Source organism: Cygnus atratus, chromosome 14 (assembly GCF_013377495.2).
Source record: "Cygnus atratus isolate AKBS03 ecotype Queensland, Australia chromosome 14, CAtr_DNAZoo_HiC_assembly, whole genome shotgun sequence".
Taxonomy (NCBI): domain Eukaryota; kingdom Metazoa; phylum Chordata; class Aves; order Anseriformes; family Anatidae; genus Cygnus; species Cygnus atratus.
In genome coordinates, this window is record NC_066375.1 from 6,280,561 (window position 1) to 6,295,556 (window position 14,996).

The 14,996-nt window shown below is 64.1% G+C and overlaps 1 protein-coding gene across 1 annotated transcript; it reads right to left on the bottom strand.

Moving 5' to 3' along the window:
• Positions 1 to 3,870: 3,870 nt before the first annotated feature.
• CCDC69 (coiled-coil domain containing 69) lies at positions 3,871 to 10,428 on the bottom strand. Its single transcript, XM_050713584.1, has 9 exons — positions 10,312 to 10,428; positions 6,266 to 6,308; positions 5,734 to 5,897; positions 5,518 to 5,605; positions 5,257 to 5,330; positions 4,994 to 5,095; positions 4,532 to 4,651; positions 4,166 to 4,263; positions 3,871 to 4,039 (listed from the first exon to the last, which is right to left on the bottom strand). The coding sequence occupies exons 1-9, from the start codon at positions 10,426 to 10,428 to the stop codon at positions 3,871 to 3,873; spliced, it is 975 nt and encodes a 324-aa protein (XP_050569541.1).
• Between the last annotated feature and the right edge of the window lie 4,568 nt (positions 10,429 to 14,996).

Sequence of the window (14,996 nt, forward strand, 5' to 3'; positions counted from 1 at the left end):
AGGGATTTAAGCATGAGGGGCAAGTGGGGAGGCTGCTGGGGCTGATGCTCCTTCCTCTCCGGTGTGCAGCTGCAGAGGTTTGCCTAAAGCACTGCCAGGGTAAGTAGCATGTCTTGCCAGGAAGGTCCTGATTTTTTTAGTGATTTTGATTTTTTTTTTATTTTTTTTTTAATCATGGTAAAATGTTCCCAGTGGGATTTGCGGTGTGCAGTGGGGGAGTGCTGCAGGGGCAGGGGGGGCATGCAGCCGTTCTGCATTCTCTCCAGCCCCTGGAGCCCCCGCTGCTGTCCCTGGGGGCTGGGGCTCCCCTCAGTGCCCCCGGGGCTGGGAGCTGCTGCAGAGCTGTCCCTGTCCCCTTGGGGATCCCCATCATGGTGGGAACTGCATAGGTGCTGGGGTGGTGCTGGGTTTCCAGCCGGGTTCCTGGCCCCGTAAATAGCAGACGATGGGACTTGAAGCACGCAGCGTGGGCTCTGCCCTGCTGTCCCCGCTTCGGGCCTTTGGCCAAAGTCAGCCGCCGCCAGTGCCCGGTGGTGGCCACGCTGGTGTCCGCGGGGGCCGCAGGTGGGCGAGCAGCTGGGCTGGCCGCTAACCTCGAGCAGGGCTTGGAGGATGTCCCCCTTCAGCAGGACAGCCCAGAGCCCCTATCCCCCCAGCATGAAATGGTGTACAAATAGTAAAAAGTGTAAAACATCTGAGGGTAAAACCCGTGGGGGAAGCCAAGCAGGGCCAGGGAATCCCAAGGAGCTGGGAGTTTCCTTCGAAGAGGAGATGCTTGGAGACCCAGAGGGGGGTGTCGGGGGTTGCAGGGTGAAAATATGTTCTGCAAAGAAGGAAATCCTGGCTGGGGGTGAGGTCCCTTGGCCTCAGCGTTGTCCCTGGCACCAGCATCTCCAGCTCACCAAGGTGCTGAGCGCGGAGGAAGAGGGACCCGGGTGGCAGAGGTGGGGAATCAGCATGGGTTTCCCATGGGGACACAGGCTGGGGAGCATGGTGCTGAGCAGCGCACGCCGAGCTCCCTCCTGCCCTCTCCTGACAGCCCCGCAGCTGGCTGCATGCCTGGCGCCTGAGGAAACCTCTCCCTCCTTCTGCTTCCCATGCTGGCTAGAATGAAAAGCCAAACCCGCTGTGGTGAGCCGCCAGCTCCCATCCTTTTGTCCCTTGTCACCCCGGGGAGCTGCTCCCCAAGGCGCTGTCCCGGTGCCCCCACAGCCCTGCTGCTCGGCGGGGCGAGCGGTGCCTGCGGGGCCGGCTGCCTCGCTGCCCTGCCGCTGCCTCTGCTCGGGGTCCTGGCGGCAGCTCTGCTCGTCTGGAGGCAGCCTCAGAGCCCCCAGGAGGGCGTCCTTCGTGGTGAGCGAGGAGCTTCGTGGCAGAAGGACCCGGGGGTGGAGAGGGGGCGAGCCCCGTGGGGAAGGGGCTGTGTTGTGTCGGCTTCGGGTCAGCCAGGGCTTTGCTGCATCCCCATTTAATAGAGCACGGCCGGAGGCGTCTGACAGCTCACGGGGTTTTCCATGGGGACTGTGAGGGCTTGGTTTCTTCCCCCCGCATCCTGCAGGTCAGATAGCGGGCTCCTATCTGTGCCCGAACCAGAGCGCTTCAGTAAAAGAGACAACAGGTCCTGTTACCCTTGGGCAGGCTTTGTGGGGGTTTACTGCCCCCCCCCCCCCCCCAAATCCTGCAGCACCTCCTGCCCAGGTACACCCAAAACCAAACCATCCCCACAGGCACCCCGCAACCAACCCCCCCCCCCCCCCCCCACCGTGGGCACCCACCTCCACGGCCAGGAGCCTCGGCTCAGCTCCCGCGGCCGGGCTGCCCCTGGCCTGCTGGCAACCTGCTGCGAGCAGAGGGAGCCCGGCCGGGCTGCGAGCCCGGGGCCAGCCCGCGGAGCTGTGCCCGGTGGCCGCAGGTCCCCTGCGTGCCCCCCCTGCCGCCCCTCGGCCTCGCCGCCGACTGCTGCCTGCTGGCACGGCTCCGCGCGGCCTCCTGCCTGCCCTGCCTGCTCTGCACGGCCCTCGGCGAGTCCCGCGGCCTGAGGAGCAAGCTCTTGGGGTCAAGCACCTGTGTGTCTGCTCACCACGGAGTGGAGCTGGGTGGATGGATGGGGAGACGCCTGGTTTTGATGTGTGTGTGTGGGGGGGGGGTGGTGGGAGCACCCCGTCCTCTGATGTGAGGCCCAAAGCAACAGGAAAGGGCGAGCACGGTGGTTTGGGGCAGAGAGCAGTGACCCCACCACCCTGCTGCACTTTTTCCCAGGTTTCCTCATTTACTTTGGCTACGGGATCCGTCACAGCGCCGAGAGCCAGCAGCCCCAGGAGCTGTGCGGGGACAGGTCCGGGGGTGCGGTGCCCGTGCGCCCAGCACCAGTTGGAGGGGACGTGCCGGTGCCCCCCACCCGGCTCCCTTCGCCTCGTGTGCCCAGGGGCTGCTCCCCCTCGGCAGCCTCAACCCTCACGGCGAGCCCCTGCCCAAGGAGGTTTGCTTGGAGAAGATAAAGCGGCTGAGTGTTTTGGCTGGTCTTTGTAGGTTTTTGTCTTCGAATCCTCCCTGGTGCCACCCATCCCCAGCTGCGCAGTGCAGAGGGGAGGCTCCTCAGGCTGTGCCCCGGCTGGTTTTGGCACAGCAGGGTGACCCGCCTGTCCCGAGGCCACTGTGCAAGGCTGGGGACTGTCCCCCCACCAGCTGGGGTCCTGCTGTCCCCCAGGGCTGCGGGGAGCTGTGGGGACGCAGAGCGGGCACGCGGGGGTTGGTTCTGCCTTCCTGGCTGCCTCCTTTCCCCGACCCCGATAAGATCGGCACAAAGGACGGAAATGTCTGCTGAAACGCTGAGATGCCTGCTGCAGCTCGTGGGCTGGGGGCGGGGGCACCCAAACCAGAGAAACAGGGGAAGGAGCCAGAAAAGGAGGCCCAGCAGTGGGGGGCTTCCTATGGGGCCGCGGCTCCCACCCTACAAGCGGAACACGGGGCCCTGCCGCACGATGCTACCCGAAACACCAAAATCTCCAAAAACCACCAACGCTGGGTTCTTGAGGCTGCTGCTTCTTGTAGACTTGTAATCGTTACAGCCAGTAGCACATGGGCCTGGTGCACGCACACACGCACACCAACACGCACAGACACACGCACCTCGGCTACACAGCCCCGGGGAAGGGCCGCTTTTCCCAGGGGAAAGTGCTCGTGTGCATCCAGCCCGTACCCGTGTCCCTCCTGTGCGCCGCGACCCCACAGCCGTGCTGGAGGTGTTTCCCCCATGGGGGAGGATGCTCTGCTCCCCAGCTGTGCACCTCCGGGCACGCAGCCTCTGCCCGGCCTCAGGGGGGGTGATGGGGCTGGCTGGTGGGCAGCGGGGACAGGGAGGGCTTGGCTTTGGCGTGGCGGTGAGCGGGGACGTGCCTGAGCCGTGGGGCTGTGGGATGGAGCCGGAGGAGGCAGCGGGGAGAGGGGGACGCGGTGGGAGCCCTGCCCCGTGGATGGGGACAGCTCTGGGCTCCCTGGGCACGGCACCCCCAGTGCCTGTCCCACCTCCAGCACCGGTGCTGGGTGTGCTCGGAGCCAAGCGCGGGGTCGGATCCAGCCCAATGTAGGTCCGTGTGCCCTGGCCGGCCCCTTTAACCCCCCAAAAGCCCCGTGGCCTTACACCAGAGGCAGGGGTGTGGGCACGGCGCGGTGCAGGGCCCCCCTGCGGCACAGGGAGGGCGCAGGCTGGGGAAAGGCAGGCGTGGGCATCCCATGAAGTGCTCCATCGCCCCGTGCAGGGGGCCACCGCGGGGACACGGCCACCCCGAGGGCCAGCCCCGGGAGCGGAAGCGCTCGTGACAGCATCTCCGGGCCCCGTGCCCGGAGGAGAGCCCGGCCAGCCCGTCGTCGGTGCTACGTGGCGATGAGGGGCACGTCTCCAGCAGCGATGGGGAAGGGGGAGCCGTCCCCCCCGTTGAGCACGCGGTACAGCAGCTCCTCCTTCTCGCGGCGAGCCTGCTCCCGCAGCTGCGACTCCTTCTCCAGCGCCCCGCGGGCGGCCAGCAGCTCCTCCGAGAGCTGCCTGCGGGCAAACAGCGGCGCTGCCGCACGCACGGCCCCGCTGCTGCCACCTCTGCCCATATCGTGGGTGCTGCGCTCGGCCGAGGAGCCGCTGGGCACGCGGGATGAGCCCGCGATGAGCACCTACCTCGTCATCACCAGGTGGTTCTGGGTGCGCACCTGCAGGTCCTCGTTCTCCTGCTGCAGGGTTTTCACCTTCTCCTCCAGCAGCAGGTTCCTCTCCGCCTGCAAGGGGAGCGTGGGGGTGAGGAGGGGGCTGGGAATGCCCACGGCCAGCTCCTCGTGCCTCCGAGCCCCCCGATGCCCCATCCACTGGGGAGCCATCTCGATGGCGGCGCAGTGGCTTTGCCTGCTGTGCCCACGTCCCCTCCACACTCCAAGGGGGGAACCGGGCTCCATCCAGCTCCACCTCAGCTGCAGTTTCCGGACAGTACTCAGGTGTGGAGGAGAGATGGAGAGAGCAAAACCCACCCGCACCCCTCTCCGAACCCACCACGGTCTCCAGGTTTAGCAGCTTCTTGTCCAGGCCGTGGATGTGCTCGTTCTTCATCTCGATGACAAAGTGCAGGCTCTCCAGCTCCTGCTCCCAGAACGGGCTGGGGCTCCCGTGCTCCTGGAGGGGATGAAGGGGGGGTCAGCAGCCACAGCAGGGTGGGCGCGCGGGGCCACTGTGTCCCCACCTTGGCTCAGCTAGCCATGGCCCGGGATGGGTTTGAACCCCTGGTGCACCAGGCTTTGCCCGTGGCTTGTGCTCAAGGGACCCAAGCAGCCCCCACACCTCCCAGGGACGGGGTTTTACTCATCCCTTCAGCTGACCCCCCGGCTCCATCCCGTGCACCCGCTGTCGGGGTCCATCGGAGAAGCTCTGGGCCAAGCCCTGGGGGCAGGACGCCTCCCAGACACTAACGTGACCCCGCGCAGCCCGCAGAGCCGCCGGTCCCGCGCTTCCCCGCACCTCGATGTGCTTCTTGTAGTCTCTGCTCAGCAGCGATTCCTCCACCCGCTTCATCCTCTCCTGGAAGGACTTCAGCTGGGACCTCAGCGCCTCCACCGTCTCCTGGCAGCCGGGGAAGAAGCAGGACGGGGGGTGTCTGGGTTTCCTGCCCGAGCAGGGGCACCCCGATAACCCCAGGGCTGGGCAAGGTCTCTGTGGCATGCTGGGGACCCTGTGGTGGTCCTCCGTGGGCACCCCGTCCCCGGGGATTTCTCCCTGGGTACCTGTAAGGTCTCCTGGGACCTGTGGTGGGACTCCGCCAGCAGCAGCTTCTCCTGCTCGTGCGCTCTCCGGAGCTCTGCGGGGGGACACGTGCCCAGTGTCACCAGCAGGAGGACATGCACAGCGAGCCCGGCCCGAGCCCTGCGGTGCCGTGGCACCGGGTGGTGGCACCCCCGTGTCCCACAGCCCCACGGGAGCTGGAGGGGCCGCGGCAGTGCCAGGGGGCTGCGGGAGCATCGCTCTCCCCAGGGGCCGGCGCGCACCTTGCAGGGTCTCCTCGTGCTCTCTCCGCAGGGCATCGAACCGCTCCGAGAGCTGCTCCTTCAGCTCCACGTCTTTTCCCTTTTCCACCTGGGAGATGACAGACCCTGAGTGTCCCACGGGGCAGGAGGGGTGCCAGGTCCGTGTCCTGAATGTCCCCGCTGGCTGAGCATTCCCCACCCCACTGCGCCCCGCCAGCACCTGCCTGCCCGACCCACCTGGGTGCTGACACCTCGGGGTCCCTCGGCCTCTGTCCCCGGGGCTCCCCGCAGCCTCTCCTCCTCCTCCTCATGTCCTCGGAGCAGTTGTGCAGCCTCCGTGCCCTGCTCGTCCCGCAGCGCTGCCTTCTCCTGCCCAGCTCCATGCTGTAGGGTGGCGTTGGCTGCAACACAAACGGGGCTGAAACGGGGCCGGCCGCATCCTGCTCACCGTGCTGCTTCGGTGTCCTGGCAGCACGGCGGCCTGGGGCCAGCCCCTCTCTTCTCCTCCACTGGACAAAAACCTGCCTCCCGCCCTGTCAGTGCAAATTAGCGCTAATTGGGATAGTGTTGGCAGGCTGCGAGGCCTCCTGCCCCAGGAATGACCCAGCTGCCCCTGATGATGGGATGCCATCACTGTTGTCTCTTCCCTCCCTTATCGTGTGCCCAAGCCAGAGCCATCACCCTCGGGCACAGCCGCCAGGGGCTGTTTTAGTGCTTTTAGGGCATCGCATGGAGCCAGGGCAGTGGGGGAGACCAGTTTCCTTCTCACCGTTCTCTGTCTTCAAAGCTGTGAGCTCCTGGGAAGCCGGTCTCTGCTGGGCTTTCAGCTGTCTCTGGCAGAGAAAGACAAGGTGCCGGTGCAAAACACGCTGGGGCAGAAAACCTTTTGGCAGGGGAGAGCAGGCAGCACTTTGGCTGCTTTTCTGCCCTCTTCCTGCCCCGTCCCTGCTCTCCTGGGATGCTCGGGGCCAGCCCTGGGCGCTGTGCAGCACCCCAAGCGCACCGTGCTGCCGGGCTTTAAACCTCGCCTCGACGCAGCACGTGCCGGAGCGAGAAAGGAAAGGCAGCAATAAATCAGAGGCAGTCGGGGCAGTGGCAGGGCTGCCTGCAGGCAGGGGCTGGCGGCGGGCGCAGGCGCTGACCTCGGGGCGCACGATGTGCTGCTGGCCCCGGGGCGCTCCTGCGGGGCTGCCACGACCCAGAGCCGGAGCCCCGAGCTGCCTTCCAGCCCTGCGGGGGTCCCGTGTGGTCACTTGGGGTCGGAGGAGGGAGCAGAGCCAGGAGATTGACGTGTTTTTATCCACTGCTGAAAGGGAGAAGCAAAGCTCGCCGGCTCTCGCAGCTCTGCCTCCCCGGCGCGGGGCGAACCCAGCCCTGGTGCCATCGCCGTGGATTTGGGCAGGGCTGCGGGCTGCTCCCCAGCCCCTGGCAAAGCAACCCTTAAACACGCTGACCCTAACGACCCACCCGTCCCAGCCTGCAGCCTGCGGGTGCCCAGGACCCCAAACGCAAAGCAGATCAGGGAGCTGGAGGCGTGCTGCCTCTCCTCCCGGCGGCCCCCCTTGCGAAGCCGCAGGGAAGCGCGGCTGCCAGACAGAGCAGGGGAACTCCGAGCCTCTGCGAAGCCGCGGCTCTGTCTTCCCTTCTATGGCGCTGGTGGACGCGGCGCTGAGCCCGGCCCAGGCGGCGGGGCGAGGAGGTACGGGGAGGTCGGGGTGCGCGGCGCTCCTGCTCCGTGCGAGCCCCCGGGGGACGCCCAGAGCGGGCTGCTCCCGGTAATGGTGCAAATGGTGCTCCACGTGTAATGGTGATAATGGTGCCAATGTCACAGCCACGTGTCATGGTGTCCCGATGGCTGTGGGGGCCTCTGAGGTGCTGATGTGCATCCCTCTACGATTTAACCCACCCCGTGTCCCGTGCTGGGGTTTGGAGTTTGGCAGGGGGTGGATGGATGAGAGGCTGGGGCTCTGCGAGCCTGGGGGCACCGCAGGAACCTCAGAAGCCCCCTCAGGAACCTCAGAAGCCCCCTCAGAGCCTTCGCTGGGACCGAGCAAAGGCTGCGCTGGAGGACTGTCCTCCCATACGCCCCTGAAGGATTTTTGGATGATCTGGGAGCGGGATGCAGGTGCCTCCTGCAGGAGCAGCCCCCAAAGACCTGCGCCTGCCCAAACCACCACGGAGGTGATGCCCAGGGACAGGGAGCCCTGGGCACCCCCAGCTCTGCACAGGCAACGTCCCCAGCACGGATCCGGGGCACTTTTCCCCTCTTCCCATGCCCTACATCCAGCAGGAGGCTCAGAGCCCCTCTGCAGTTCCAGAGGTTTGATTTTAAACTGCATCAAGCTCAGAAATGGAGCGAGAGGTATGCCAGCACCGAGAGACAGATCTGAATGCTTTCCGGGAGGCTACAAGTGACGGCACCCTTCCTACCTCTAGGAACAAACTGTTCTGGGGTCAGTTCATCAGGATTTCGACCCGAACCCCGGTCACCTCGAAGCGTGGGGACTGCACCACACGGCTGTGGAGGCTCCGGGCAGCTGCGGGTCAGCTGCAGCCTCTGCTTCGGCTTTTCGTGCGAGGTGGCTTTCTGCACTGTATTTTTCTTCCCCTTTTCCTGTTTTACATGCACATTAGGCAATCAAACTATGCAACCTTACCGACAACAAATGAAATCACAAAGAGGCAGGAAACGGGCATTTAAATCCCGAACGGGCCCCTAGGTTAGCGGTTTTGCTTTGTGGCCGTGGTGCAGAGCAGGGGCAGGATTTGGGCAACGTCCCCACAGCCTCCCCGGGTCCCAGCAGATGCTCGGTGCTGCCCGGCTCTGCGGGACCTGCCTTCCTCTCCCTGCTGCTGCTCTGTCCCCTGCCACGGCCGTGTGACAGGCTGACTGTCACCTCCGTACACAAACCACTTGTGCCGCCGACAGCCCCGAGCTCTGCGTTCGGGCTTTCTCTCCCTGGCTCCTGCGGCTACATATAGCTCCCCTATCTCCAAAACAAACCCACCCCAGCCCTGGAAAGCATCCAAGCCCCAACCCCAAACTTTCTCGAGGCCGAAAAGCAAGCGGCGACCGTGCACAGAGAGAGCCAGGAGGGGAAGGGGCCCTGAGAACGGGCCCTGGCCGCAGCACCTGTGCCCACGCCGCCTTATCACCCGCTGCCGGCGATGCCGATGCCGGGAAGGACGCGGCTGCCAAGCTGCCTCCCCCGGGGCTCCTGGTATGCCGGCCGCCCACCGCAACCGGCCCCGCACCCGCTCCCCAAGGTCACCTCCGCCGTGGGACCGGCCACGTCGCCACCGTGTCCCCATGGTCCTCCAGGACCCCCCTGGGGTTTCTGGGGTCCCCCCTCCCCAAGCAGCCCCGAGGGATGTGCTCCATGGGCAGGGGGAGGTCTCGCACCCCACGTGTCGGTGCCCTGGGCATGAGAGCACGGGCAGCAGTGGCTCCGTGCCCTTCTTTACCCTTTTTGGCCATAAAGGGGGTTTTTGGTGCCGCTTTCAGGATTAACTTGCGACTCAGTCATAGCAGCAGGGATGTTGTGCGGGGTGCGAAGGGCGGCAAGCAGCACGGCGGGGCCGAGCTGAGAGCTGAGAGCGCGAGAGCGCAGGAAGGGAGGCGCCTGCAGACTGCCTTCAAATTTCCGCATTTCGGTAAACGTGCGGCTCTCAGCACCTGGGGCCTCCGGGCTGTTATTTCTCCCTGCCCCGTGCCCCCTTCTTGCAAGCTCTCGGAGTCTCAAGCGGCCCAGAAGCGTCTGATCTCATGACACAGAGGAGGGCGTTTTTTTTCCATGATACAGAGAAGCAGCCGAGCTGGCGAGTGCTGTAAATAAAGACACTTGCTGGCTCCGGGTGTGCGCAAGCCCCGAGCCTGCTCCCCCCTCGCATCCCAGCAGCGGGTCGGGTTTGGGCTGCGTGTTCCTGCTGCCCCCCGTGCAAGGGGCTCCCCGTGCAAGGGGCTCCCCGTGCAAGGGGCACGCCGGCACCGCGGGGCTCCTCCAACGTCCTTCCTGCCCCACCAGCCTCCCGCCACCACAACCCACGGGAGCGGTGCACGCAGCACGTCCGACTTCACAAACAACCCCGAGGCCAACGGGGTCACGTCAAAAAAAAAAGATAGCAGTTAGGTGCGGATAATTTCTGGGGTTTAACCTGCAGAAGCCCTCTTTGGTGCGGAGCAATGCACTGCGGGGGACTCGAGGCGTTCCCCTGCACAAGTGTCACTTGTGGCACAAGGGGGGCACGGCAAAGGGGGAGACCCAGCTTTTGGGGTGGGGGGGCTGCTGTGGGGACAGCAGAGGTCCAGCTGGGGGAACCCATCCCCATCCTACACGGGACAAGCATTTCCAAGGGGCATTACCACCCCGCACGCCTCACCGCCTTCAGGACGGCTTCCACGTGGTGCGGGGGCTCTCCCGGAGGGGTGCGGCAGGACAGGTGGCTGCTCCCCCCGCCGTGCCCGGTGCCCCCACCACCACCGCACCGGGGGGGCTCACACACAGCGGGGGGACAGCCCCGCTGCTCCGCTCCGCTCTGCTCCAACCAGGCAGGGGGGGACCCGGGTGGGGAGCCCCCTGCGAAACACCGGTGCCCTCCGCCCAAGAAGTGCACGCGCGGCTCCGCGCACGCCCCAACCCCATGCAAAACCCCAACCACACACAAAACCCTGACCCCACGCAAAACCCTGAACCCACGTGAAGATGCAGCTCCGCGCAAACCCCGACCCCACGCGAAATCCGGACCTCACGAGAAACCCTGACCCCACGCAAAGCCCGGCCCCCGAGCAAAGCCAGACCCCGAGCAAACCCTAACCCCACGCCCCCTCTGTCCCACCCGAGCCCGTCCCCACGCCGGACACCCCCCGGCGCCCCGCAGCCCTACCTTGTCCCCGGCGGGGCAGCAGCGCAGGGCGCTGCCCGTGCAGCCCATGGAGCCCCCGGCCGGAGCCGCTCAGCCTCGGGGCGCGGGGCGCTGCATCCCCCCCCCCCGGCCAGCGGCTTCCGCCGGGGCTGTCCCAGCAGAGAAGAAGAAAAAAAAAATAAATTAATAAAAAATAATAAAAAAAAATAAATCCCCGAGGCTGCTCGCAGGCAGCGCCGGGAGAGGGTGCTCTGCACCCCCGAGCAGCGGGCAGGGCTCCCCCCGCCCCGCTCCGCTGCCTGCCCGCCCCCGGGGCTGGCCCTGGGTGCGCATCTCTGGGATGCTCCGAGACGAGGGGGGGGGGCCTGCAGCGGGGGGGTTTGTCCCTGTGAGCCCCCCCACCCTGGGAAAAAGGGCTGAGGGGTGAAGGCGGCGCCCGTGCCGGCTTTTGCCGTCGCCCCGGGAAGTTTTGGTTCGTGGGGGGGTGGTTGTGGGGAGGCGCTGTTTTTTTTGGGGGGGTTGCTGCTGGCAGCTGTGCTGGAGGGAGGGGGCTTTTGGGGTTGTTCACGCGGACTGGGGGAGCCCCCTGCTGAGCACCCCGAAGTGCCCCGAGTGCTGGGTCTGGAGGCAGGGTGCCCTTTCCCGGGTGGAAATCCTGTGGTGTGGAAAAGGGTCCTGAGCAGGGAGGGAGACACGTGGCTTTGAAGGTGTCCTGTCTAAAAACTGGGGGCAAAGAAGGCAGGTTCCTCCACGTGTTTGGGTTGTGGTGATTTTTTTAAAATGCTATAAAATAGCAAACATTTCTAAAAGAGAACACATCCTGACCCTAAAAAAAAAAAGGAAAAAAAAAAAAGAAAACAAAAAAGAAAACAACTCTGCCACCCAGCACCGCCGTAAAAAGTGTTTCAACCTGGTCACAAGGCTGTGCCCGAATGGAAACACCGCCAGTTTTTGTCAACAAGTTTCTATTCTGACATTTTCCAACTTTCCCCTGGGAGAAGTCCAAGCAGCCCGCGGCTGGGCGGGTGGCAGGGTGCCACCGGGGAGGCGCCGAGGTGCGCGGCTGCTCCGTCACCCGCGGCTCGGAGGTGGTGCTGCTGCCCCGAGCTGCTGGGGTGACACCGGGATGGGGACGGGGACACCCCCACTTCCCAGGGAACTTGCGAAATGCCTCTGGGATGGGAGGGTGGGGACTGGTGGGACCGGCTGCCTTGCGTCCTCTTGGGTAGGTGCTGCAGGACCTGGGAGAAGTGCCGTGAGTCACGGCGGCTTCCTGGCATCGGCTGCTCCGGCTCGGAACCACGGCGAGCGTCGCTGCGCTTATCTCCCCCAGCACCACGCACGGGGCAAGCCTCCTTCCCCAGCGCTTGGCTGCCAGGCCGAGCAGATCCTTTCCGGGATAAAAGGCTCCTCGCCGCAGGGAGCTGGTCTCCACCTCTCCAGGGTTAATTAAAAATCCTGGGCCAGATCTCGGAGGCCGAAGGCACACGCGCAGGCAAGCGCAGAAGCGCACGCATATTTTGGGGCTGAACTCACGCTGCTGGTGCCGTGGCTGCGACGAAACAACTGCGTGCACAGCTGAGGAGCGTCCAGCTGGCATCACGTCTTGCTGGTGGGCAAATCTCCAGCGGTGTGCACGCGTGCTCGTGGTGATTTGGGGTCGTAGTGGGGTGCAGATGGGAGGCACTGAGATGCCCCACAAAGCCTGGCTCTGGATTCCTCTGGTTCATCCCCAACACTGCCTGCTGCCTGTGCTGCCCCAAAATCTCCTGCTTTAGCTTGATTTTACCCATTTCTCGGTTTCTCCAATCTTTCCTGTGTGGGCTGCGCAGGATGCGCCCCGCTGGAGAGATTTCCCCTACCAGCCCTGCTGATGTGCTTCTCTCCTCTGCCCCAGTGCATCGATAATCTGCTCCCTTTGCAGGGTAGTGGTTAAACAGCCGGAAACTTTAATGCCCAGCTGCTTCCGAGCGAAGCAGGGGCTCGCCATGGGGAGAGGACCAGGACATGGCCATGTGGTTTGTCCCCTTCTCCCGAGAAAGCATCTGGGCAGTGCTGGGGAGTGTGGGGCGCCGGGCACACACGGGCCGGTGTCTGCAAACCACGCTGGAGATGCAGGGGACCATGGCAGAGGGGATTTCTGCCTGCACGAACACAGGAAAGCAGAAGCAGTGCACGGCCAACACACCCGGGGCGACTTCGTCTTGTTTTGAAGTTTGCCTCGAAGTCTTCTCACTGAGCAAGTCTTTGGGACTCCCGTTAAGCACCCCCAGGCTGTGCCACCTGTGTCCCCCTGCCCCTGCCCGCACCCTGCCTGGGGGGTGACGTGCCAGCTCCTCCAGCCCCCGTGGCGTGGGGAAAGAGCAGGATGCGAATCAGAGCAGCTGTGGGGCTGTTCTCAGCCTGGATGGCAGTGCAGGGGGGTGAGAGCTGCTGCCAGGTGGGAAGGCACACAGAGGATTTTGCAGGGGGGAACTGGGGTTTTGCTGGCCCCTCCAGCCTTGCCCCATCCCAGGGGTGGCCGCGGATTTCTGCCAGGATTTTGGAGGTGGCAGGGATGCTGCGATCTCCCCAGGTTCCCAGGAACGACAGCGACTGGAGACACCCCAAGGGTTTTGCCCGGAAAAGCGATCCCAGGAGGGTTTATCTCGTGCTCTGCTGAATTGCCCTGAGTAGGGTGGCAGCTGACCCAGCAGAGTTAATTTGTACCGATGGCGCTTTGAAGTGTTTGCCAAAGCTGATGGATAAGAGAAGTATTTGTGCAGGCTGGTCAAGTGTCTCTCTCCCTCCAGCTGCAGCTGGTGAGGACTGGGCAGGATGGGGAGGTAGCGGGGGGGGGGTTGGTGCCAGCGTGGGGGGGTTCCTCCTGGGGCTGGACCCCTGCACCACCTGGGTGTCCCATGGGCACAGGTACCCGGTGTGGTCGTTCATTGCCTTTTTCCCCTTTCCTGCTTTTTTTTTTTTTTTTTTTTTCTTTTCCTCCAGAAGCCAACACTCCTGGAAAAAAAGAAAGAAGGAAAGAAGGGAAGACGGAAAGACAGACAGAAAGAAAGAGAGGGAGGAAGGGAAAAAAAGAGATTTAGCGGCGAGGAGCCAGTGATGCCCAGCAGGCACAGGGGGATGGAGCGAGGGGGCTCAGTGGCTGCAGCCTTTGGCCCCCATTTTGTTTGCTCTCAGACTGCTTTTGTAAAGGAGACGCGAAGTCGCTAGCCTTGTCACTTATCTTCACGGCTGCTTTTCTTCTATGCAAATCAAAGGCGTTGAGCCAGATCCGCGGAGACCTCGTGACTTGGGCGCAGCTTGGGTGGGGGAGCTCGGAGAGCTGTGTGAGACGGGAAGGATCTCGTGTGTGCTGGGGCCAAAAAAGCCTCTCGGGCTCCTTTGGTGGCCTCCACACATGGAGGACGAGTGGTGATTTCCAGTCACTCCTGCCTCTGCGATCTTCCAGACAAAAAAAGGTGGTTAACCTGCCATCACAGTACGTTCCATACCAGTACATTCAATTTCAATTTTTATTTTTTAATTTTAATTTTAATTTAATTTAATTTTATTTTATTTTTACACTGAAAAAAGCCATGTGGAAAGGATGGGGATGGAGGACTGAAACCCTCACCCACGCTGGTGGCGAGGCCACCGAAGGGCATGGTGCTGGGTGCCTGCGCCCCTCCCCACGCATCTCCATGCCCGTTCTCCAAGCCCCCGCGGTGAAACCAATCCCGGGGAAAACTTTCCGCCCTGCTCCCGGGGAGGAGGAGGCCCTGCAGGAATGGGGGCTATTTATTCCTCGCCCTTAAGCCCCGGCAGGGGGATCAGGGGCGCAGTTGTCGCTGGGGGCAGCACCCGTCCCAGCCCCTGCCCGATCCCGCGTCCTTCTGCATGCTCCCGGCCGGCCGTGCTGCTAAATAAGGATGAAAAGCTAAAAATAGAGCTCCGGCAGGGCTGGAGGAGCCGGGCCACCCTTCCCAGGGCCGGGAACCATACGGGGAGCTTGGCCGGCATCTACACGCGAGGGGAGGAAAGCCTGAGACCTGCCCCGCTCGTGTCCCCTCCTGCTGTCCCCTGGGGCTGGTGGGGAACGACCCCAAACTGGGGCTGGGCAGGGGCACCCGAATGGGGGAGGATGGGACGGGGGTGGGGGGCGTAAAATGGTGAAATGGGGGGGGTGGGCGGTGGGCAGTGGGGTGCTGGGGCAAACTGGGTTTCCCCCACCCTGCTGCAGCACGCGCGGCATGGAGCTGGGTCTCAGGTTGCTCCAGCTGCTGTGTGTCCTTGTGCGGAGCAAGGGGGGGGCACGGGGGCTGCTTGTGCCTGGCCGGGGGGGGGGCACGTACAGACCCTGTGCATGCTTGCAGATGCCTCGGCCAGCCCGAGCGGGGCTGGAGATGGGGGGTGGGAGATGGGGAGATGCTTTGTCCGACGCTGGGTGCTGTGGGTGCCCAGGTACGGTGTGGGCACCTCGGTGTCCCTGCCCTGGCAGCCCCCCCCGTGCTGGTGCAGGGCGAGCCGCGGGTGCTTGGGAAGGCGCCGCTTCCCGTCCTGCATCCCTGCAGCTCCAGCCCCGTGCTTCGTGGGAAAAAAATCAAAGAAAAAAAAACAAATAATCACAAGGGATGAAAGAAACAAAAAAAAAAAAAAAA

Bases quoted from the DNA above. Each gene is read 5' to 3' on its own strand.
- CCDC69 (XM_050713584.1), bottom strand. From the start codon at position 10,428: ATGGGCTGCACGGGCAGCGCCCTGCGCTGCTGCCCCGCCGGGGACAAG. The intron at 6,309-10,311 runs GTTAGGGTTTGC...AAAGCCCAGCAG, and splicing joins TGGGACAGAGGGGGCGTGGG to AGACCGGCTTCCCAGGAGCT. The intron at 4,652-4,993 runs GTGCGGGGAAGC...CATCCCCTCCAG, and splicing joins ACTACAAGAAGCACATCGAG to GAGCACGGGAGCCCCAGCCC.